Source organism: Lynx rufus, unplaced genomic scaffold (genome assembly GCF_022079265.1).
Source record: "Lynx rufus isolate CCGP_SWC_20201006 ecotype Redwood Valley unplaced genomic scaffold, mLynRuf1.p SCAF_35, whole genome shotgun sequence".
Lineage (NCBI taxonomy): Eukaryota > Metazoa > Chordata > Mammalia > Carnivora > Felidae > Lynx > Lynx rufus.
Genome location: NW_025814851.1, coordinates 2,151,932 through 2,177,461, shown reverse-complemented (window position 1 = coordinate 2,177,461; position 25,530 = coordinate 2,151,932). Strand labels below are relative to the sequence as shown.

General features: G+C 41.3%; 1 protein-coding gene across 2 annotated transcripts in view; it reads left to right on the top strand.

Annotated features, from left to right (window-relative positions):
* The window catches only part of PFKFB1 (6-phosphofructo-2-kinase/fructose-2,6-biphosphatase 1), a 137,630-nt gene that overhangs the window by 79,899 nt on the left and 32,201 nt on the right, over positions 1-25,530 (top strand). Inside the window, exons 2-9 of one of the 2 annotated variants that reach the window (XM_047093651.1) lie at positions 5,653-5,778; positions 10,212-10,305; positions 11,142-11,208; positions 12,097-12,171; positions 12,682-12,738; positions 15,374-15,495; positions 19,607-19,814; positions 22,440-22,586. In XM_047093651.1, the coding sequence (XP_046949607.1) occupies positions 5,653-5,778; positions 10,212-10,305; positions 11,142-11,208; positions 12,097-12,171; positions 12,682-12,738; positions 15,374-15,495; positions 19,607-19,814; positions 22,440-22,586 (896 nt within the window). The remainder of the gene's footprint in view (positions 1-5,652; positions 5,779-10,211; positions 10,306-11,141; positions 11,209-12,096; positions 12,172-12,681; positions 12,739-15,373; positions 15,496-19,606; positions 19,815-22,439; positions 22,587-25,530) is intronic. The other variant, XM_047093652.1, reaches the window with a different exon arrangement.

The window sequence follows — 25,530 nt, the reverse complement described above, 5'->3', positions numbered from 1 at the left end:
CTCCCAGCACCATTTGGTAAAGAGACTGTCTTTTTTCCATTGGATACTCTCTCCTGCTTAGTCAAATGGCATGCATGTTAGCCATGCATTTGTGGGTCAAATTCTGGGGTCACTATTCTATTCAATTGGTCTAAGTGTCTGTTTTCTGCCAATACCATACTGTCTTCATCATTACAGCTTTGTAGTAGAGGCTAAAGTCTGGGATTGTGATGCCTCCTGCTTTGGTCTTCTTCTTCAATATTACTTTGGGTATTTAGGGTCTTTTGTGGTTCCATAAAAATTTTAGGATTGTTCATTCTAGCTTTCAGAAGAATGCTGGTGAAATTTTGATTGGGATTGCATTGAATGTGTATATTGCTTTGGGCAGTATTGACATTTTAATATTTATGCTTCCAATCCATGAGCATGGAATATTTTTCCATTTCTTTGTATCTTCTTAAATTTCCTTAATAAGCTTTCTATAGTTTTCAGCACACATAGATCTTTCACATTTGGTTAGGTTTATTCCTAGGTACTTTAAGGTTCTTGGTGCAATTGTGAATGGGATAAGTTTCTTTATTACTCTTTCTGTTGCTCATTATTGGGGTATAAAAATGCAACCAATTTCTGTACACTGATTTTGTACCCTGAGACTTTCTTGAATTCATGTATCAATTGTAGCAGACTTTTGGTGGAGTCTTTCAGGTTTTCCATGTAGAGTATCATGTTGTCTGTGAAAAATGAATGTTTGACTTTATATTTACCTATTTTTATGCCTTTTATTTCATTTTGTTGTCTGATTGCTGATGCTAGGACTTCCAACACTATGTTAAACAACAGTGGTGAGAGTGGACATCTCCGTCGTTTAGCTGATCTCAGGGGGAAAGCTCTCAGTTTTTTCCCATTGATGATGATATTAGCTGTGGGCTTTCATACATGGCTTCTATGATGTTTAAGTGTGTTCCTTCTATCCCGACTTTCTTGGGGGTTTTCATCAAGAAAGAATGCTGTATTTTGTCAAATTCTTTTTGTGCATATTGACAGAACCATATGGTTCTTATCTTTTCTTTTATTAATGTGATGTATCACATTGATTGATGTGCAAATATTGAACCAGCCCTGCAGCCCAGGAATGAATCCCACTTGATCATGGTGAATAAACCTTTTTATATGCTGTTGAAATCGATCCACTAGTATCTTGTTGAGAATTTTTGCATCCATATTCATCAGGGATATTGGAATGTAGTTCCTTTTTTTTTCTGGGTCTCTGTTTGGTTTGGGAATCAAAGCAATGCTGGATTCATAGTATGAGACCAGAAGTTTTCCTTCCCTTTCTATTTTTTGGAACAGCTTGAGAAAGATAGGTATTAACTCTGCTTTAAATGTCTGGTAGAATTCCCAAGGGAAGCCATCTGGTCCAGGACTCTTACTTGTTGGGAGATTTTTGATAACTGATTCAATTTCTTCACTAGTTATGTGTCAGTTCAAATTTTTTATTTTTCCCCATTTGAATTTGGTAATGTGTGGGTCTTTAGGCATTTGTCCATTTTTTCCAGCTTGTCCAGTTTGTTGGCATATAACTTTTCATAGTAATCCCTGATAGTTTCTTGTATTTCTGAGGGATTGGTTGTAATAATTCCATTTTCATTCATGATTTTATCTATTTGGGTCCTCCCTCTCTTTCTTTTTGAGAAGCCTGGCTAGAGGTTTATCAATTTTGTTTATTTTTTTTCAATAAGCCAACTCTTGCTTTCATTGATATGTTCTACTGGGTTTATTGGTATTGTATATTGTTTACTTCTGTTCTGATCTTTATTATTTTTCTTCTTCTGTGGGGTTTGGGGTGTCTTTGCTTTTCTGCTTCTATTTTCTTTAGGTGTGCTATTAGATTTTGTATTTGGGATTGTTATTCTTTCTTGATATAGGCCTGGATTGCAATGTATTTTCCTCTTAGGACTGTCTTTGCTGCATCCCAATGGGTTTGGATTGTTGTATTTTCATTTCATTTGTTTCCATAAAACTTTTAATTTCTTCTCTAATTGCTTGGTTGATCCATTTATTCTTTAGTAGGATGTTCTTCAATCTGCCTGCTTTTACAGGTTTTCCAGACTTTTTCCTGTGGTTGATTTCAAGCTTCATAGCATTGTGGTCTGAAAGTGTGCATGGTATAATCTCAATTCGTTTATACTTATTAAGGGATGTTTTGTGACCCAGTATGTGATCTATCTTGGAGAATGTTCAATGTGCACTGGAGAAGAAAGTGCATTCTGCTGCTTTGGGATGTAGAGTTCTAACTATATCTGTCAAGTCCATCTGGTCCAATGTATCATTCAGGACCATTGTTTCTTTACTGATTCTGTGTCTAGATGATCTTTCCATTGCTGTACGTGTAGTATTAAATTCCCCTGTAATTACCACATTCTTATTAATAAGCTGCTTATGTTTGTGATTGTTTTATATATTTGGGGGCTCCCATATTTGGTGCATAGACATTTATAATTGTTTGCTCTTCCTGATGGATAGACCCTGTAATTATTATATAATGCCCTTCTTCATCTCTTGTTACAGCCTTTAATTTAAAGTCTAGTTTGTCTGATATAAGTATGGCTACTCCAGCTTTCTTTTGATTCCCAGTAGCATGATAGATGGTATCCCCTCACTTTCAATCTGAAGATGTCCTCATGTATAAAGTGGGTCTCTTGTAGACAGCAAATAGATGAGTCTTGTTTTGTCCATTCTTATATCATATGTCTTTTGATTGGAGCATTTAGTCCATTTATATTCAGTGTTATTATTGAAAGATATGTATTTAGAGTCATTGTGTTGTCTGTAAGGCTCATGCTTGAATTCATGCCTCTGGTCCTTTGTGCCCCTTGGAACATTTCACCCTCAGAGTACCCCTTACGATCACTTGTAGGGCTGGTTTAGTGGTGATTAATTCCTTCAGTTTTTGTTTGTTTGGGAAAACCTTTATCTCTCCTTCTATTCTGAATGACAGGCCTTCTGGATAAAGGATTCTTGACTGCATATTTTTCCTGTTCATCACATTGAAGAATTCATGCCATTCCTTTCTGGCCTGCCAAGTTTCAGTAGATAGGTCTGCTACTACCCTTATGCTTCTACCTTTGTATGTTAAGACCTGTTTATCCCTAGCTTCTTTGAGAATTCTCTCTTTATCCTTGTATTTTGCCAGTTTCACTATATGTTGTGTAGAATATCGATTCAAGTTACATCTGAAAGGAGTTCTCTGTGCCTCTTGGATTTCAATGTCTGTTTCCTTCCCTAGATTGGGGAAGTTCTCAGCTATGATTTGTTCATGTATACCTTCAGCCTTTTGTCTCTCTTCTTCTGGAATTACTACGATATAGACATTGTTCCATTTGATTGCATCACTTAGTTGTCTAATTCTCCTCTCTTGATCCTTGGTTTTTTCTAATCTCTCTTTTTCTCAGCTTCTTCTTTTTCCATAATTTTAGCTTCTAATTCACCTATTTTCCCCTCTGCCTCTTCCATCTGTGCTGTGGCTGCCTCCGTTTATTTTGCACCTCATTTATAGCATTTTTAATTCATCATGACTATTTTTTAGTTCCTTGATATCTTCAATAATAGATTCTCTGCTGTTTTCTATGCCTTTTTCAAGCCCAGCAATTAATCTTATGACTGTTATTCTAAATTTTTGTTCACCTATATTGTTTACATCTGTTTTGATCAATTCTTTAACTGTCACTTCTTCCTGGAATTTCTTTTGAGGGCAATTCTTCCATTTCATCATTTTGGCTATTTTTTTGTCCCTTATGAATTTAAAAGCTTGTTTTAGCTATTTACCTGCGAGCACTACTATATTAAAGGGGTGTCATACACTGTCCAGGGCCTAGCTCTTCAGGAGCTGTTTTTTGGAGAGTGTTACTTGCTTTCTGTTGTTGTGACTTTGGTTATTTTATTTCTCTGCTTGTAGTGATGTTTTGATCAAAGTGTGCTTTGATTTGTCCCTTAAAGTAGCCCTGGAAAGGAAAACAAACAAAGAGGAAACAGAGACTCGCCAACACACAGACAAATAAAACAAACAAATGGACACACACACACACACAAATAAAAAAAAAAACAGTCCAAAAGCAAAAAAAGAAGGAAAGAAAGAAAGAAAGAAAGAAAACACCAACTCCAAGTAAAGAACAGGGTGGAGGCAGTGCTGATGGAAGAGCACATATAAAGAGAGAAATGACGGGGGACAAAGAGAAAATAAACATTGACTGGGCAGAGAGACTAAACGGCTTAATCCAGAGGGAGAGAAAGGAAAATTAAAGAAGGAGGCAGCAAAAAAAACGAAGGTAAAGTTACTGACATATAAACTATATGGCTTGATTATCCTCAAGAGAGGGGGAGGAAAGTACTGAAGGAGATGTAGAACATGTATCAGGGAAATGGATTAAATATGTCTGCTTAAACAAACCAACAACCAGAGTTATAAACCTAGATTAAGGAAGATATAGGAAGGGAGAATATATCTAAATAACAAGAATTTTCCTGGAATTAATCCAGGCTATGCATCATCACTGGTCTGGATGATGGAGCTCTCTGGTTGTACAGCATCTATCTGGTTCCAGCAGAAATGCAGTTACCCAGCACAGAGGGGCATAGTTTGGTGTAGGCTGGTCCCACCTCCACTATGGGCCCTAGGACTGACCCCTCAGGCCCTGCCTTGGTGGTTGATGGGGGAGGATGGCGACACCCCAGTCTTTTCTCCATGACCCGCTGGACTTCTTTTGAGTTGTCCTCACTGTGCTATGGGAGCAGATGGGGCAATCCTTCTCACTCCACCAACTCCCCTGCCCGGGCACCTGGCTAGGATTCAGAGGTCTGCTCTGTGTGCTCTGGTACTGGGGAAGAACCTATCTGTATGGTTTGATATGTGGTCCTGGCTGGCTTTCTCTGTGCCACTGCACTTCAGGGAGGACCACCTTTTCCTGCTGTGGACTGCACTGCTGACCTTGCCGCCAAGCCTGGGGGTGGCGGACGCAGGTAGGCTTTGTTCTGTCCCACTGCACTCCAGGGAGGGAGCCGCTTTCTCCTACTGACTGCACCCCTGATCTACCACACAACTCAGGGCTTGCTCCCCTCATCCCCAAGTGCACGAACAGGGAGCCTGCCCCAGGCTGAAGAAAGTTCCACAGTTAGTGACAGGATTCCTCTCAGTCCCAGTCCGAGATTTTTCTCTTATCCTACACTTCCCCACCTCTTCTTTCTCTTCCCTTTGTCTCTCTCTTTCTCTTCCCTTTGATCCCTCCCCTCCATGCTTACTTGGCCCATTTTATTTCCCCCAGTTTGCAATCACCCACCTATCTTTTCTCAAGTTTTCTCATTTTCTTCCTGGTAGATTCAACCTCTTTTCCTCCCAGATTCCTGGGGTTCAAAGTTCTTTGTCTTCAGCACTTCTTTGTTTGAGAGATGTGGGAACTATGGATCCCCCTTCTTCTCCACCATCTTGGCCTATCAGATTCCTGTTTGCAGCAGTTTTTGATGAATTCATAAGTCAGTTAGAAAATTTTCAAGTATTTGTCATTGTTGTTGCTGTTATAATGGTAGGGAAGATAATTTTCCAATTATGTGTCTCTGAGCTGATACCAGTAGATCGTGGGAGCCTGGGGATAAGCTTTGAAGGCTCTGCTTATCTTCCAGCATCAGTGCCCCAGTTTACCAATTCCCCCACAATGGTGATCATGGTTGGCTTACCAGCTCGAGGAAAGACCTACATCTCCACGAAGCTCACGCGATATCTCAACTGGATAGGAACACCAACTAAAGGTATGTCTGTGACACCCTTTGTTCTACAGCTCCCTACAGGCTACTGACTGAAAAAAGTAAGGTAGCATGTCAGAAAAGACATTACTTCAGTACTAGGAATGCCTCAAAACATTATTACCAGTCTTAGGATGACTGCTGCTACTACTACTACTACCACTAGCATTACACTTTTATAAGTTTTATAATTTCATGAGCACATACTCTGTGCCTAAACTGTATTCTAGGTACTAGGTACAGGAAAACTAGTAAGATTAAATGTCTATTCTCAGGGAACTCTAGTTTTGCAAGACTTTAAAACAACTGTTGCACACTATGAGTCTGGAGTTCTCTTGTCCAGCAAGAGAATGGACACGCAATCTGAGAGAGGCTAATGTTCAGGAGGAGACAAGAGCCCCAAACAGGGGTTTCATCTCTGTATTTATTGAGCTCACAAAACATTACCCACATGGTGAACGTGAAGAAAACAAGATCTTACAAACATGGTGAACGTGAAGAAATAATCAGATAGTAATCATTAACTTGTGTAAAAAGCAAAGGGTGGGGGTGAGCAAGTGGAGTTTGTGATCAAAATACAATAGTATATTGGTGTCAGATGGAAAGTAATTTCCTGCAGTGATATAATAAGTTACTCCTGATCCCATTTCAATATCTTGCTAGGTAACCTCAGGCACTTTCGCCCCGTGGTGGTGGCTTTCTGCCCTAAGCTTTTTTCTAACCCATTTATGTAAGTAGAACCTATTTCCCCACAAACATCCCTATTAGTAATAAACTACTTTTTATTACCATTACTGTTATTACAACAACATTACTATTTTGATTAGCATTACCATTTATTCAAAATCTTAAGATATTTTCTTCAAGCCTTAGGGCTTTCAGAGTCAAGCACGCTAAAGCCACAGCCCACAGGTCGCCACAGAGTCTCAACTAAAGCTGGGCACCTTAGCTCACCTGTGCTCTGGAGTCCAGAAGGCGTCCACTCTCTCTCCAAGCCTCTCCTTAGGTCTGAGCCTGTCAGCTTCTCCTCCCCAGCTGGAAGTGGTCCTGTCTTTTTCCACCTCCAGAGGGGTCTCCTTCTCTGCCTGTCAACCTCCTCCCTCACTCCCTACTTTCAACTTTCCATTCTCCCCAGTGTGGTCTCTTTTCTGCATACTACCTCTTATTTGGTAATTGCTCTGTCCTATTTTCCATTTGATTTCTCTATCTCCCACCCTGTATCTCCATTCTTATTTGATTCCTTTTTCCCCCCGAAGAAGACTGTGCTTCTCTGAGCTCCCATACCAACCCTTCCTACAGCCCCCTCTATGCCAACACTAATCACAGAGTGTATTGTTGTTGTGTGTGCCTGGGTCTCTCTCCCCAGAAGCTGTTCTGGGGTCAGGGGACTAGGTCATATTCATTTCTCTCCCAAGTATGACCAGATTAAAACATTTAGAGGCTCTAAATACTAGGAGATAGGGTGCCCCTGCATCATATGCAATCCGAATAAAAACAGTAAAGGTAAGAAAGTCTACCAACATTTTTTAAATTTATCCCTGATGACTATATGGAAGCTTTTAAAGAATATCAACTTAACTGAATTTTTTTTTCTGGGACCATGTTCCTCCTTTTCTGGCACACTAAGCAAGTACTTAGACTCTTGTGAAATGGAGCACCACTCCCCAGTGCGGCCAAGAGTTCTTGGGAATTTATTTATTCACTCAATCATTAATTATTCATTGAGCATACAGCTGTGGCAAAGCCTTTGCTGGATGTTGGGCAAACAAATAAAAATAAGAGGATGTCTGTCTTCAAAGTACTAACATCTATTCTTAAGTTCTAAACTGCCCATGAAAGAGAAACTAGTATTATCATCATTTCTTTTTTTTAATATGAAATTTATTGTCAAATTGGTTTCTATACAACACCCAGTGCTCATCCCAACAGGTGCCCTTCTCAATTCCCATCACCCACTTTCCCCTCCCTCTCACCCCCCATCAACCCTCATTTATTCTCAGTTTTCAAGAGTCTCCTATGGTTTGCCTCCTTCCCTCTATGTAACTTTTTTCCCCCTTCTCCTCCCCCATGGTCTTCTGTTAAATTTCTCAGGATCCACATAAGAGTGAAAACATGGTATCTGCCTTTCTCTGTATGACTTATTTCACTTAGCATCACACTCTCCAGTTCCATCCACGTTGCTACAAAAGGCCATATTTCATTCCTTCTCATTGTCAAGTAGTATTCCATCGTATATATAAATCACACCTTCTTTATCCATTCATCACTTCTCTAAAGAAGACATCCAGATGGCCAACAGGCAAATGAAAAGTTGCTCAACGTCAGTCATCATCAGGTAAATACAAATCAAAACCACACTGAGATATCACCTCATGCCAGTCAGAGTGGCTAAAATGAACAAATCAGGAGACTATAGATGCTGGAGAGGATGTGGAGAAATGGGTACCCTCTTGCACTGTTGGTGGGAATGCAAACTTGTGCAGCACTCTGGAAAACAGTGTGGAGGTTCCTCAAAAAATATCATCATTTCACAGTTGATGAAATTAATGCCCAAGAAGTAGGCATTGTCAAGTGCCTTGTCTAGAGGCACATGGCCAATGAGTGACAGAACCAGGAAATGAACCCACATCCGGTTGATTCCAAAGCGTGATACTCACTGTGCAGGTCTGATACTTGGTTCTACTGATGGGAAGAGAAAAGAATCCCACATTGGTCTTATACTTTCTTTTTCTCCATCCTCTTCCTCTCCTTTCTCTTATCCATCCCAGCATCTTTTTCTCTCCCTCCTTCCCTCTCTCTCTTCAATTCTCTTCCTTTCTTTCTGTTGCTTTTCCTTTCCCTTTATGCAGTTTCTCTAATTCACTGGTGAAGGGTTTTCCAATGTTTATTTTTTATGTGCCAAAACCCATGGTAGGCATTAAAGATGCAAAAAGAATGAGATTCATGCCCTACCCTTGAAGAGTTTTCTATTTGTCTGGGATGCATACGAATACCTCAATACCTCATGTCACACAAAGAATCCTACAGCAGGGTACTAAGGTGTTCACAGAGAAATCGTCAACTGGAAGGCAGTGAAAGCTTCCAGATAAGGTATATTTAAGCTTGGTCCTGTGGGAGGAGTAGAATATTGGCAGAAGTGGAAAGAAAGAACGGTTCTGGTGGAGAACTGGAGGCTCCAAGGAACCTCTGTTGGATGTTAGGGGTACATGAGATGGTGGTGGATGGATCTCTGCTCTAATACACATGTTTTTCATCTGCTCCAGTCCAGTCCATTCTCACAGAAGCCCTCAGAGTCATGTTTCAAAGCACAAAGCTTATCATACTTACAGCCTCAAAGAGTCTTCTTGGCCTGCAGGTTACAGACCAAGCCTTTTAGCTTATTGTTCAAGGCACTCCACAATCCACCCCTACCAGTCTCTCAGTCTTCAGTCACAGTGAATGACTTAACATACCCCAAACATGTTCTACCTTATGCCAATGTCATACCTTTGCTTATGATGTTCCTCTATGTGGAATGTCTGTTACCTGCCCCCACTCTCCATGGCTGCCTATAAAAGGCCTTCCTTCCTAAAAGGGCTGGCTCAAATGCTGCTTTCTATAAGAAACAATCTCAGATTTACCCAAGTTTAATTAATCTGTCCATCCCCCTTATTCTTTTCCATGGGTCTGTCAGAGAATTTAACAAACTGGATAGGAACTCTACATTTACTGGTTTCCTGTCTGTCCTACCTGCTGGATTGTGACCTCCTTGGGGCCCCATCATGCATATTTGGTCTATCTTGGAGACTTCTGAACTCATGTCCTGCTTTATAGAGTGTGAATCAGAAAGTATTTATTGAATGGATGAATGAAATATTGCATTAGCCTTTTATACTCTTTCTCCTCCTTTCCTTACCTTCTCTCAGGTTTTTCACTATTACTGATGACAAAGTATGGCTTAGAGAGGGCAAAAAATTTGGATTCTCTGTCATTATACAGGAAAATGTAGTAACATTAGACTAGGATTCAGGAGGCCCAGTCTAGTTCTGCTACCTGGTGACTCACTATTTTATCCTTGATGATTGATTTTACTCACTGGATTTGTTTCCTTACCTTTCCAATAGAGTAAGACATTGAAAGAGTTGGGGTTTCTAATAAAATAGAATAATGGAAAGTGACTAGTTTTGGAGCCAAACAGACCTGGTTTTGAATCCAAGCTCTCCACTTATTAACTGTGAAAGTTACTTCCTATCTCTGAATTTCAGTTTCTTCATTTGTAAAATGGGATCATAATTCTTATGTGTGAGGAATAAGTAATCTGGTAGCCATAATTTGAACCTTTATAAACATATTACCTATATCTAAATTATATCTTCTATTTTTGAAATCCATACTAGAAAGGACATATTTTATTCCACTAGATTCTTTCCAACCTCTTCACCAGGTTTCCCTGCTTTCAGTGTTTAATTTAGGCCAGTACCGACGAGAGGCAGTGAGCTACAAGAACTATGAATTCTTTCTTCCAGACAACATGGAGGCCCTACTTATCAGGAAGTAAGTGATTAACATTTTAGAGATCAGTACTGCCAATGGCTGGAGGAGGGCTTTGTTCAGATGATGGGGACATGGGGCAGAGCAACTTAGGTTGGTAAGGAGGTCTTCTAGACTCTCAAAGGGTGGTTGGGAAAGCCCTTCCATTAGCCTACCCAAAGTCTGTTTCTGGTCGTAACCATCCCCTACTTAAGAACTTAGGAACAAATAATCCCCTACTCCTTACAAGAGAGAGTGGAAAATTCTCAGCCTAACATTTAAGAGTCTCAATAGCTTGGCCCATTCCAGTCTTTCCAACCCTATCTATTCAACCTCAAGGTCTCTCTCCTCTACAAGACACTGAGCACTTCCAGTACTCATTTATTGATCCATGCCCTTATAATATAACCCAGCAAAGAGTAATCACTAGATAGATTCTTGCCAAAGACATAAATACATTGCCACCATCATACCTGTGCTTGTACTGTTACCCATTCCAGGAATGCCTTCTACTTCACAGACTGTATACCCGAACTTTTCTTGGGTTTAAGGACCAGTTCTACTTGAGGTCTGTCAGTTCAAGAGATAGATATTTTAATATTATGACATCTGTCATTAGTCTACTTTTCCTGGGTATTCCACTTTATCCCTGCCCCTAAGATGTGCACACAGAGCCACTCAACTGTGTGACCTGTCTGTGCTCTTCATAGTGTCTAGAACATAGGATACCCTGTGTAGATGTTTCATAGATGAATAATGTGGAACATCTTAGAGATGGTGTAAAAGATAATGGAGAAAAATACAGGGGAACTCATCTTGGGGATAGTGATTGTCTCTGTTTCTTTCTCCATCTTTTTCAGGCAGTGTGCCCTGGCAGCCCTGAAGGATGTCCATAACTATCTCAGCCGTGAGGAAGGTCATGTTGCGGTAAAGAAATTTGCATTTTTCCTCAAGTTTCTGCTGGGATGAATGACAGCTAATATGTATTGGACATTTACTATGTTACACACATTATTCTAAGCAGTTTGCAAATATTAATTTAATTCTGCCTTCTTCCAAGAGGCAGGCATTATTGTTATACTCCATGGTATAGCATAGAAGAATGACACAGAGATTAAATAATTTTCCAAGGTGGCACAGCGTGTTTGCAGCAAAGCCAAAACTAGAATTCAGGTTGTATAGCTCCAAAATCTATACCTTTAACCACTATGCTTTACCACTCTACCTCCAAGAATTCAGTAAGACTATGCTAGAGTTTAAGGGTACCGTACATATATTTCTTAGTTCTAGAGATTTATCTAAATATCTATTCAATTTAATCCCATAGACCCTGGGCATAAGATTTGTGAAATCTAAAAGGAGAATAAATCCTCAAATGGTCCCATCTAAGGTGCTGAGGGTAAAGAGTTTCCTGTTCTTGAAGAGCTCCAAAGTGTTGGGGAAGGAAGAAGCCTCAACTAGGAGTTGAAAAGATCTATCCTAGCTTTGCTCTGTCAGCAACTCTTGGTGGTCTTGATTAAGGCAAATATTTCCTCTAAGCCTCAGCTATTTTACCTATAAAATGACCTTAATAAAAATTTACAATTCTTCTCTTATTTATACCTAAAGTCTGCTACATTTCTGGACTGACAACAAAGGCTCAATGAATGCTTGAGAAATCAGCATAAGTCAACTCCAAATCATTCCTATCCTTCAAAACTCAGTTCAAGTTCTATCTCACCCTGGAAGTCCTCCACTTAGCATAAGGACAGTCAAGGAGTAGGTGTTCTTTCAGCACTATATTCAGAGTAAATCAATCTCATCATTTGCCTCTAGGTTTTTGATGCCACCAACACTACTAGAGAACGACGGTCACTAATTCTGCAGTTTGCGAAAGAACATGGTTACAAGGTATAGTTACATTCCCACTCTCATCTAGGGCTTACTTATCTAGTACAAATTCCAAAGAAAGGCAAACCAGAGAACTCCAAGCTGCCAAATCAGCTACAAATCAGGCTCAACATTTTAATTTGGTTATATGTTTTTTCAGATCACAGAAGGAAAGAAACAGAATAGGAAAGAAGAGGTGTTATATTAGGCAATGGAAGATAATTGCTGACAGGCTGCTGACACTGTGAGGCGTGGAAATGAAGAAGGAGGGAAGACAGCCACTTATAGTGGATATATAAGAATATATAAGAACTAAAAACCAGTAAAAACATAAAAATTAATCTAGGGCTATTCAGTTTAGAGTCAATATGCCTCATAAAACTCAGAATCATGGAAAGCACCACCGAATGAAATTATGTTGTCAGAGATGCCTCTAGATGTGACTCAGAGCCACCAAGAAGAAGTCAAGCTATGTTTGGCCATACCAAACATAATTCTCTGCCAGAAATCTCTCTTCTTTTTCTCTTATAGGTCTTTTTCATTGAGTCCATCTGTAATGACCCTGGCATCATTGCAGAAAACATCAGGGTAAGGAACACCTGTTACCTTTCCTCCTCACTTTTCCTCTGGCTTGGATAATGTATAAAAATACCTCTATTACATTAAAGGTGGTATTCTTCTCTGAGGTTCTCTATTCTACTTCCTATAGGAAGTATTCCCTGGCCATCCTTGCCTACAATGATCCTAAGAAATTTAAAGAAGCCAATGTGGGGTGCCTGGGTGCCTCAGTTGGTTAAGCGTCCAACTCTTTATTTCAGCTCAGGTCATGATCTCATGGTTTGTGAGTTTGAACCCTACATGGGTCCCTGTGCTGGCAGTGTGGAGCCTGCTTGGGATTCTCTCTCTCTCTCTCTCTCTCTCTCTCTCTCTTCCTCTCTGTCTTTCTCTCTCAAAATAAATGAATAAACTTTTAAAAAGAAGCCAAGGTAATATAAAGTCCTTAACATGCACTAGGCACCAAGCTTGACTCTTACTGATTTGTGACAACAAACCTGCATGTTAGGAATCATTTCATTGTTGGAGAGAGAAAATAGAGGTTCCAAGATAGGCGACGTGTCAAGGATTCATACAACTAGAAAGAGGTAGAACTGGGACTGGAGCTCAGGCTTGTATCAAGAATATATCTGCTTTTATTTTTTTAAATATAATATACTGCCAAATTGGTTTCCATACAACACCCAGTGCTCATCATAACAAGTGCCCACCTCCATGTCCATGACCCACTTTCTCCTCTCCCCCACCTCCTGTCAACCCTTAGTTTGTTCTCACTCCTTAAGAGTCTCTTATGGTTTGCCTCACTCCCTCTCTGTAACTTTTTCTTTCCCCTTCCCCTCCCCTGTGGTCTTCTGTTAAGGCACCAAAATTGGCAAAGACGAAGTCAAACTTTCACTTTTCGCAGAAGACATGGAAAACCCAACAGACTCCAACAAAAGTCTGCTAGAACTGATACCTGAATTCAGCAAAGTCACAGGGTACAAAATTAATGTATAGAAATCGGTTGCATTTTTATACACCAATAATGAAGCAACAGAAAGAGAAATAAAGAAACTGATCCCATTCACAATTGCACTAAGAACTGCCTTTAGATTCTAGGCCCATAGTCTAGAACTGGATTGCCCACCACATTTTGTTTTCCCCTATTTCATGAAATTACTGGATTTTGGGGACAGAAGAGACCTTAAAGGTCACCCCCTTCAACCCTCCCTCAGATACTTGTAATTTCAGCTAAATGTTTGCCTATATTTTCTTTTCATACCTCCAGTGACAAGAGACTCATTGCCTTCATCAAATTCAGTCAATTGAAGCTGAAATATGCCTCCCTGAAATTTTCACTGATTGGTCCTATTTTTGCTTCTTGGAGCATAGAACATCTACAATCCCTTTCTTCTTCATCCACCCTTCTACCCATTTACTGATTCAACACGAATTGAATCTATACAACTGAACTGAACCACTCTGAGTATTAGAGACATAGAGGAGAGTCCTGCCCTTGAGCTCACAGTCTAATGAGAGATAGCGGTGAGTTTATAGACATAACTATAAGATCAGTGCTGAGATGAATAAATAAAGGGGGCTGTGGGAGAACATTGTTGAGAAACTAACCTTGCATGGGAGGGATAGGGGTATATCAGGGAAGGATTCTCAAAGAAAGCAATAGCTGACCTGAATCTTGAAGAATGCATAGGAATTTGGCAGGTGAAGAATTGGATATAAGGGAACAACATATATTAATTACGGTATCTCCAGGGAACTATAACTGGTTTAAGTTAGCTAGAGCAAAGCAATGAGAGAGCAATGGGAGATAAGATGAAAAAATAATTTGGGGCTCAATTATGACAAATGGGTCACCCAGTGAAATATTTCACACTGTTCCCTAAAAGATATAAGAAAATAGTGCACAGTTTTAAGCAGGGAAATGCCATGGTCAGATGTGCGTGTTAAAAAATATCTTTCTGGCTACTAGTTTGAGGAATACATCAGAAGTAACAAGACTGTAGACAAGAGTAATTAGCCACAAAGCTAGAGTAAGCATCCAGGCAAGAGAGAATGGAAATCAATAGGAAGGATATTTAGAAGATAGAGTGAAGATGATGGGGCATGGAGATACAGCCTACTGAGAGGTGGGGGATGAAGACACATCAAGGATGACTCCTATATTCCTTTTAGGCTCAGGTAACTGAGTGGATTATAGTGCCATTCACTGAGATAGTAAATGTGGGTGGAGAAGATAGGCATTGGGGGATTAGGAGATGTGAATCCTTCAGAAATTTAAAGCCAACATGCTATGTTCTCTCATTAAACACTCAACACATGTAAGCCATTATGAACCTTGGCCAAAATCTTCTGTCCCTCTTCATCCATTTCTCACATCACAATTTCTGCTCCTCTTTTAAGTGTTCTTCTTAAACAGTGTGTGCTCTGGAACTGAGTACAATATAACAGGCCTTGCTTAATCACATAGAGATAAGAAATGAGGAGTTACACACTCCAAATTTTCTTCAAATGACTGACTTTGTAAACTTGGGCAAGACCCTTTGTCCAAGTCTCAATTTTATCATTTTTGTTATGAAGGATGTTGTACTCAATGATTTCTAAGGGCACTTCCAAAGGGCACTGTTAGAGTCTCTGTCTTTCATAGTTCCTCTATTCTACCTTTTCTTAGCAAGTAAAACTTGGAAGCCCTGATTACATAGACTGTGACCGGGAAAAGGTTCTGGAAGACTTTCTAAAGAGAATTGAGTGCTATGAGGTCAACTACCAACCCTTGGATGATGAACTGGACAGGTAAGAACCCAGAACCCTAAAGCCCAGGACTGGATCCTTAACCCTATTGTCATGTCCTTTAGGACCTGGGAAAATAACCTCCCTCTCTGGGCATCAACCTCTCTATCTGTAAAATCAGGGAGCTAGATTTGATGATTTGTCTTCAAGAACCCTCCAAGTTCTAATTATCTGAGGTGGTGATTCCTTGATATGTGAAGTTGAAGTGTTAAAGTAGTGCCTTCCTGAACAATATGGATAGATCAGGATGCTGGTCTCTGGTAACAAATGCCCCCCTCCTATGGTTTCTGCTATTATTTTTTCAAAATTATTGCTCACACATGGGTGACACTTAAGTTTCCAAATATGTTCACCTTCTTTGTTTCATCACATACCCTCACCACCCCTATAAAGGAAGCCAAAATAGATCTTATGTTCATACATTTTCAAGAAGAGGAAATTGAGTCTTAGAGAGCTGAAACCACTTGTTCAAGCTTCTGGCACAAATCAGGGGATATAATTCAGATTCTAACAATATATTTTGTCTCCTACTCATATCTCTTTTCACAAAACCCATGTACCTTTTCAGTCAATAAGTATTTTGCCCTTTTGGGCTGTGGTGTACATAGGGGGTATAAATAATGGTAAGAGAGGTGGTTTCTATCCTCAGGTAGCTTCCATCATGACTTGACATACGGGAAGATACATAAAAAATATGAAACTCTCATTCATAATGCCAGCTAAAAATTAGAAAGATGTTATCTGGTAGTACAGGGAATGTGTGAGTTTTGGGCATAGGATATTACCAGAATCCTACTCCTCAAAATGGGCTGTGATGATCAGAGACTCTGGTCATCCATATCCTTTGAACCCCCAAGTGAGAAGTATAAGGAGGCTTCAAATAGTCATTCAAACCTTAAGAAGTTTAAAGAGCAGCCTTACTGCTTTGCCCAGCCAAAGTCCTATGAGGCAAGAATTGTTACTGCCTCAGTCCTTAGGTGGGTAAACTGAGACCCAGAGCAGGTCAAGGACTTACCTAAGTCCACATAATGAGTCAGTAGAATACTTATTCAAACGCTTATCTTCAAACTTCCAGACTGGTTCTCCCCCTCCCATATCCCTTAATCATAAAGAAGTGTCACATCAGACTTAGACACTCAGTGCAAGGAGCAAGACCTTTATGTACAATTGTAAAGATTGTTCACTGTGCAAGGACAACCAGGTCAAGGGCACACTTTCTTTTTTTCCCCAAGCATGTGTGCTGGAGTGAGGCTGTTTCTGCCCTGATGACAGTGTAACTTTTTCAAGTGTCCATAAATGCACCATATAGGCTAGCACCATGTGGTGAAAGAAGCTTGAAGAAGGGGAGTTAAAGTGAAATAATGGCATTAAGAAAGCCCCTAGCCTTCAGCCTATACTCCTGCAGGTGTTCAGCTAGTGTTTTATTAATCAGTTTGGGCCTGAAGGTGACAGATTCTGAAGGTTGGTTTTATTTAATCATTTTTACATCAACAGACATTTACAGCCCATGCATCTGGGTCCAACCAAACCTGTGCCCCAGGAATCCAAAGAGGAAAGGGCTGTCCCTGCTTTGACAAAATACCCGCTTGGTTGGAGAAGACAATACACAATGTGCAGTTGATCAGAATTGTGGAAATGATAAACCAAGTGGGCTAGAAGAACACAGAGGGGAAGACCCAGCACAGTTTGGAAAAAAAAAATCTGAAAGAGCAGGTTTACCTAGTATAGGTAGAAAAGACACATGTTTGGAGTACCAGAAGGGTGGAGGCTACCAAAAATAAGAACAAAAAAATCTGGAAAGCTTTTTAATATTTTAATTCCAAAACAGCATCAATGTGATCAAGATGGAAAAAAAAAACAGAATTTCATAGGACCTTATCATATTATCATACAGTTTATAATTTTTATTTTACATTACACATGGTAGAGATGGGCATTAACTAATATAATACTTTTGGTGGGAAACACCTCTAAATGACTTCACATGATCCTAGACTCAACGAAAACTTAGAGTGAATGTGCTGGCTCTTGAAGGATGGTTGCACAGGAGCTCAGCTTTGGAAAGCAGGCAAAGAATGCTTTTTCAAGCAAAGAGAAAAGCATTTTGGAAGGCCTAGTTAAATCTGAATGAAAGTAGAGGGTGCAGAGAATATTCCAGCAAAAGCATGAAAGCTAGATTGAAACAGAGAAATCATGGCATGGGTTAGGTCATGGGACCATGATGTCAGGCCAAGTGGGGCCAATGCTTGAAGACACCTGGAATGTCAGACTAAACTGAGCAAATAGGAAGTTCTCCTAGAGCCACCCAAGACCTAGTTTCAGGAACAGTCAGTAATTAGGCAAAAAAGCTACACCAGATATTTTCTACCCCTAGGTTCTGAGATCCTAGACAAGATAGTTGGAGAGGTTAACCTTAGGCAAATCACTTCCTCTTTCTGTGTTTCAGTTTCTTCTCCTATAAAATGAAGCTAATAATCCCTGAGTCCTAAGATGATTATAATGATTCATGTAGTTTGAAGTCCCCAGGGAGTGGGACAAAAGAAAATGCACAAAAGAAAATTCTCAGCAAGTGCAAGTGTCCTTTGGGAACCACTGGACATAGATGACAGGGATGGGCATGATTAAGCTCATGCTTAATGAGCAGCTAAAAAAGGACTTCTCTAGGAAAATTGGAGGAGAGGCTTTCTGAAACCAAACCCCTCAGCCACTGCTTTACATGATTTGGGGTAGTGCAGCTATTTCTATTTACTTGGTTTTTTTTAGTGTGCACCCAGTGTTGCTGGTGTGTCACCCCATTGCTGCAACCTTCCCCACCTCTTCCCAGGGAACTTACCTCTTATAGTCCAGCAACTAAAGGATTCATACCTGGTTTGTCAGGGTCCTCAGAAGACTTACTCCATGGTTCTAGTGTTCTGATTAGTCAGTGTTGCCCATTCCCAGCTTCTCTGCAGACAGGTTGTTGAGTAGTTTGATTATCACTCTGTGTGTAGTTATTAGTCCATGCCTAGAACACAGAATTGAGGGGATAAAAAAGGGGCTTGAAGCAAGGACCACAAGATTTCCACTAATGTTGTGGAGAGCCTCTGCATCCCCATACCCCAATATTTGGCACACCTACGAGTAAATGACTGTTTATGGAAGGGGTGTTGAGCATTGATGGTGCGTTTCCAAGTGTGTGTTCTTTTTTTTTTTATTTTTTAATTTTTTTTTTTCAACGTTTATTTATTTTTGGGACAGAGAGAGACACAGCATGAACGGGGGAGGGGCAGAGAGAGAGGGAGACACAGAATCGGAAACAGGCTCCAGGTTCTGAGCCATCAGCCCAGAGCCTGACACGGGGCTCGAACTCACGGACCGCGAGATCGTGACCTGGCTGAAGTCGGACGCTTAACCGACTGCGCCACCCAGGCGCCCCCCCAAGTGTGTGTTCTTGACTAGCCTAAGAGCTCCCAAAGGGCAGATGCTGAGTCACCACCTCAAGCACAATGCTTAGAACAGAAGAGGGTGTGTTTGTTGGCTGCATGACAGATGGGGGGAGAAATCCCAATCCTTTTCCCTTTCTGAGTGAGGAGAGAGACATATACACAGACACAAGTGCACCCAGACACAATCTGGTAGCTACCTGTAGAATGTCAAATACAATATATCATATCAGAGGCTTAAATAATAGAGATGCAGAGCTCAGCTTGAGATTTAAAAGAGTGAATAGACAATTGAGGAGCTGCCAGTGAGATGTGGAAGGCAGCCAGGGACACAGGGGACTACTGCTTTTCTCTGAGTATGTCAAGAGTGTGAACCACAGAGAAGAGAACCCAGATGCCTGGAGTGTAAAAAAATAATGTTAGGAGATATCCTGTATTAAGATGAAACTGAGGAAAGGAGACAGGGGGAGATGGTAGCAGGCAGTGAGCTCTTTGGGGTGGCCAAGAGCCTAGTCTCTAGAATGGGTACCCAGAACAGGGCAAGGCATGGCATTTTGTTAGAGGGAAAAGTTAGGTGAAAGCTGCATTGTACAGGAAGCTTGAAAGCAGGGTGTGTGGTTGGGGCTTTGTCTTGGGATCAACCTCTACACTGTCATCCCCTGAGCTGCTTGCTCCTGCTTGGGCTGGCCCAGCCACCTCTCCTACATCAAGATCTTCGATGTGGGCACACGCTACATGGTGAACCGAGTGCAAGACCACATCCAGAGCCGCACAGTCTACTATCTCATGAACATCCATGTCACACCCCGCTCCATCTACCTATGCCGGCATGGTGAGAGTGAACTAAACCTCAGAGGCCGCATTGGAGGTGACTCTGGCCTCTCAGCTCGGGGCAAGCAGGTAGGAAGGGCCCCATGTATCCAAGGCATTGACTGATCTGGCCCAGGTGGGCCATGGGTGGGTGGTGTGGCCACTGCCTGGGCCCTGAGGATGGGAGGGAGACTCAGTGGCAGAGTAAAAGCAGTTTTTGGTCACAGCCACTCTTCCACTCCATCATCCACTCAGTGTTGTCCCAACCTTGAATGGCTTCCATGTATCAACAGCATCTGCAAATCTGATAACTTGGTCTTGGCACTTAAGGCCTGCCCAGATCTGGCTGCACCTCCAGCCTCATTACAGTTAGAACACTTCACTCCTGCCTGACTTGTCCCCTCATCTTTCTCACAACTCTGTGCCTTTGCTTGTACAATTTCTCCAACCCAGCCTGCCCTCCTCTGTCATCTGGTCATCATCACTTGCACAGACAGCTTCCCTGGATCCTTGAATCCATCTTCTCCTCCCTTACTTAAGGCTGATGCCACAGCCCCCAGCCCCCATTACAGGTTATTTCACTGTCAGAACTTGTCCCCTACCAGTTACAGCTCTTTTCCTGCCCTCCATCCCCCACCCCTTTCCAAGGTATAGCTCCTGCTCCATGTTTTGGTCCAGGAAACCCTCCCGTGTCCTCCCCTGCCCTCCCAGGCAGGTCACTGTGCCCTGGGCTCCATATCTCCCAGTCCTGGCCCATCTCTGACTCTGTGGCATGAATCTCTTCTCTCCAGCCAGGCATAGTAAACCTGTACATTCTGGGTATAAAATAAAATAAAAACACATGTTTTCCTTAGTGTCTGGCCCTGTGCCTGGGCTTGTTAACACAACTATTGTTCTTGCTGGGAGGATGGCTTGGGTAGGACAAATGGGAAATGAGGTGCAGGAGGGAGGGAACACTATCTTTTATTGGGCACCTGTGTACAGTCACAGCACCATCTGCTGTGAGCCTCATTTAATCTTCACAGCTCTGTGGGGTGGGCATTACCATTAATGGTTTATGAAACCTGATGAAGCTAAGGCCCAAGGAGGAGCAAAGAGCAGTCCCAGGTCATGCAGCCAGTAAAATAGAGAGCCAGGACTGAAAACCATGCTTTCCTGCCTGCCCCTCAGCATTCCCCACTGCAGAGGTGGTGGTGTCCTAGGCAAGGAACTGCACTGGAAGGCCCATGGCTCCCTTTCTGTTACCTTCAGACTGGCAGCCCCCCATTGAGGTGGACTCAAACCTCTGACTCCTACCCCTCTCACTCCTTAGAGCTGAATAGAGGGTATTGGTGGCATCACCCACCCTTGTCACATGGCACCACCTGCAACCAGAGTCTTTTGGCTGGGGCCAGCTATTGCCCTGCCCAGCTAATTCCCTACCTACACAGCACAATGCCCACTTTGGACACATGCCACCTCCACAGTGCATATCACTTTTGCACACAAACATGTGCATATACATGCACATGCCTGGCACCAACCTTCATGCTTATGGGAACAGTGAATCATAACAGTTTACAAAGCACTTTACCATTGACTGTCATCCATAATAAGTCACAGAGTCTGTCACCTTGTGTGTGTCAGGGAGCATTCTGTGTGCTCCTTGTTCACTATCTAACATGACACTCATAGAATCAGGCTGATGAGTTAATGCTGTTTGCATCTTACAGGCAGGAGCTACGAGGCTTTTTCCACTAGAGAACACTGCTGACTCACATCCATAATTAGAATGTGTGTACACAATGCCTATATTTGTACATATGCATATGTATATAGATTTTTGCATTTGTGTTGATATTCCTCACACACCCTCTGTGACTAATAACATGCCTAAATGCAGAAGAAGAGTGAATCACTTGATCATTTGGGGTCCCACAGCTCTTCCTAGTTCCTCTCAGTGCTGTCATCATTTCCCTCACTGGACTTTGTCTTGAGAACAGGACATCCTGATACCCACACATGACCACACACACTATGGATGTTTGAATGCCCTTAGAAGCTGGGTACCGAGACCCCCATGGTCAAAAAGAAATGCTCCCCAAATCCAATATCCCCTAATTCTAGACCATGTTGTGAGTATCCAGAACCCAGAATCTGCTGTCCTTCTGTACTGGAGTCCTTTTTCCATGTCTGCATGGGCCTATCCCAGAGTCTGTTCACCTGAGAGCAGACCATTTCACAGTAGTGTTTACCCCTAGGCAAAGGGATAGCCAAGGGGTCACTGTTTGTGGATCATGGGAATCAGTGGAGATAGGATGTGGACAGAACTTTGTCATGTACAAACATGTACTCAAGGCATCTACAAGTGCAGGATGGAGGCAGAAATGGGAATAGAAGAGAGGTTGACTGTGGACTGCCTTCATTTGTACTCTTGTCCTAGGCTCCAGAAATGCCAGAGTTGGGCTGTTTGAATGAACAATCAAGTAGGGGGTTTAATAAGCATCAATGAACACACACACATATAAACATATACACACATAAGCACACATACCCTTTTCTATTCCCTTAATCCTTGTCATATCCTTGTTTATAAATTGAAAAATTTAAATTATACTTTCTTGTTCATTATTATTTCACCATTTGTGGTAGATCTGAGTTTATTCTTACAGCTACTCTGTCTTCTTTCATCTCTCTCTTTCTCCCCTCCTCCTTCTTTGCACCCCCACCTCCTAGTATGCTTATGCCCTGGCCAACTTCATTCAGTCCCAGGGCATCAGCTCCCTGAAGGTGTGGACCAGCCACATGAAGAGGACTATCCAGACAGCTGAGGCCCTGGGTGTTCCTTATGAGCAGTGGAAGGCCCTGAACGAAATTGATGCGGTAAGATGGAAGGGGATGGATTTCCTGGTGATTTATGGGACCTGATTCTGGGATTATCCCCTGGATTGCTTCTGCTGCTTAACAACCAGCCATGTTCCATACACTGTTCTGTGTGTTGAGGGATCCATTGAAGGCCAGAACAGACATGTTCTCTGTCCTCATGGAGCTCAAAGGCAGGCCATAAATAAGACATTGCATTTTCTGTGACAAGGGTTGTAACAAAGGAAGTACAAAGGAGATGAGGTTGGAAAGGAAGGCAGCTCATAGAGTTTTGTAATTAATGTTCAGGGATTTGGATACTGCTTTAAAAATGGGAAGCCAATGATGTAGTCTAAGTCAAGGAAGAGTGGCATGAATGTAATTCACATTTTTTAAAAAGAAGGTAATACCATGTTATTTCAATAAATTGTGGAATTTAATAAATAAACAAATGAACAAAGAAAAAAAGAGATAAACTGAAAACAGACTCTGAAATAGAACAAATTGACGGTTACCAGAGGGGAGGTGGGTGGGTGGATGAGTGAAATAGATAAAGGGTATTAAGAGTACACTTATCTTCATGAGCATTGAGAAATGTATAGAGTTGTTGAATATTCTATATTCAATTGTTGAATTTTTGAATATTATACACCTAAAACCAATATAACACTGTATGTTAATGATACTTGATAAATAATAAATAAATAAATAAATAAATAAATAAATAAGAGACCATTCTGGTCATGTGTGGAAACTAGGTGGGAAGAGGGCAAGAATAAGCATGTAGATTAGTATGGAGATGGCTGCATTAGTCCAGGCAAGAGGTGAAGGTATGAGGGACTAGAGTAGTGGCATTGAAGATAGATCAAAGAAAAACTTCATCTGACTTTCCTGACATGGCAATCTCTCTTCAGGGTCAGGTTTTCCCATGAGCTCTTTAAGAAGGCATTTTTTCCTCCCCATTGTCTCATCTGCACTATAGGTATACTGACATCAGGTAGCATCCCACAGGTTATGATTGTTAGGCCTTAAAGTAAAAGCTTTACCACAAACATAGATAACTTGCATGTAGGTAGGTTAACTTGCTTGCCTGGTAGATATACTTCTATAAATACAGGGAGGTATATGTGTGTATACATACATACATATGTACTTAGATATAGATGTACAGAGATATGCATATTTAGAAAAAGAATATATAGTATTGCTCTACATATCACATATATTTGCTGTAAAATACATTCAAGCAAATATATAAAGAGATCAGTCACTACTTGTTTCTGGTGCATATGTGGTGTAAGCATTTATTGGGTACCTACTTTGTTTCAGGCTCTGGGGTGGTGTTGGAGACAGACTGATTCTTGCCTTCACTGAGTTTTCAGTCTAAACAGGGTAAATTAAAAAAAACAGAGGGATACAAAACAGCATGTGTGCTATAGGCTAGACCATTTATGCACAGATGTCAGGGCAGGGCATCTGAGCCACACAGGATCTGCCTGGAAGAAGTGATACCTAGCTGAGAGTTAATTAACAGTGATCCAGGTAGAGAAGATCAGGAATGATATGTCAGGAGAAATCATAATAATTAAAAAAGGTTGTGTGTGTGTGTGTGTGTGTGTGTGTGTGTGTGTGTGTGTGTGTTGTGTGTGTAGATCTGCTAAGATTGTAACAGTGGAGACAGGGAAGAAAAAGGGATGGATTTTAGAGAAATTTAGCAGATAGAATCTTAGAAACTGGCTATGGGGGAGGGGTAAGGAAGAAGTAAGAATTTAGAATAATGCCTAAGTTTCTGGTTTATTTTCCGTGATCAATAATATATTAACAATTAGTACTACTGATTGAATCTTTAAAATGAGACTTGTACATTCTGTGCTAATCTCTTTTATATATTTTATCTCTAATATTCAAAACACATTTGTAAGGTAGTTGTAATTCTCCTCATTTTTCAGTAGAGGAAAATAAAATTCTAAGAGGTAGGCAATTTGCCTTAAGTCAATAGGAAGTCAGTGGCCATAGGGTACTTGGTTGGCTCAGTCGGTTCAGTGCCCGACTTCAGCTCAGGTCATGATCTCGTGGTTCAGGTTGTGAGGTCCAGCCCAGCATCAGATTCTGTGCTGACAGCTCTGAGCTTGGAGCCTGCTTCGGATTCTGTCTCCCTCTCTCTCTGCCCCTCCCCTGCTAGTGCTCTCTTTCTTTCTCTCAAAAATAAATAAACATTAATTTTTTTAAGTCAGTGGCCATTTCCACCATTTCCACAGGAAAAAGGCTCCAGGTATGTCTCAGAATAGAAAGTCAAAGCCAATCTGGAAGGACCTTGTGTATCCATTAGGGTATGCTTTCTCCCATGGACAGTGTCGATGGAGAAGTTTGACACTGCAGAGCTGTTTGTGAGCTGTGTCAGGGGCAAACTTCACCCCTAATGGAAGGCTGTTAGATGATTCAAAGGACAAAAACAAGAGCCAATTGCTCCTTACAGGAAAGTCTAATCAGAATGCACACAATCAAAAGGAAACTTTATAAACCTAAATGCTTCCCACCCCACTCCCAGCAGCTACCTCACTTCTGGGGATTTTTCAGTGAACTTGGGAAGCTCTCATGTGCTCCTGAGAAACTCCTCTTATCTCTGGATTCCTTCTTTGGGTGAGGACACCATATCTCCCCAAGGCCCATTCTGAAAGCATTAGGAATTCATTAATGTTTGCCTTCTGATATGTCTGTGGATACCTATTTCTTTATCTGCCAGAGGTTCTGAAGCAGATGTAGGAGCAGAGGAGATGGGAAATGCTATAAAATGGGAGCATACTGTTGTGTATGTGAGCACATGTGTGTGCTTGCATACACAGTCATAGACACCCACCACAAATATGCTTACACCCACCATAAATATGCTTACACTCACAGACATGCACTTCACAGACACAGTGATCTTCTAGTCAGACACAGAATCCCTCTCAGACACATCTAC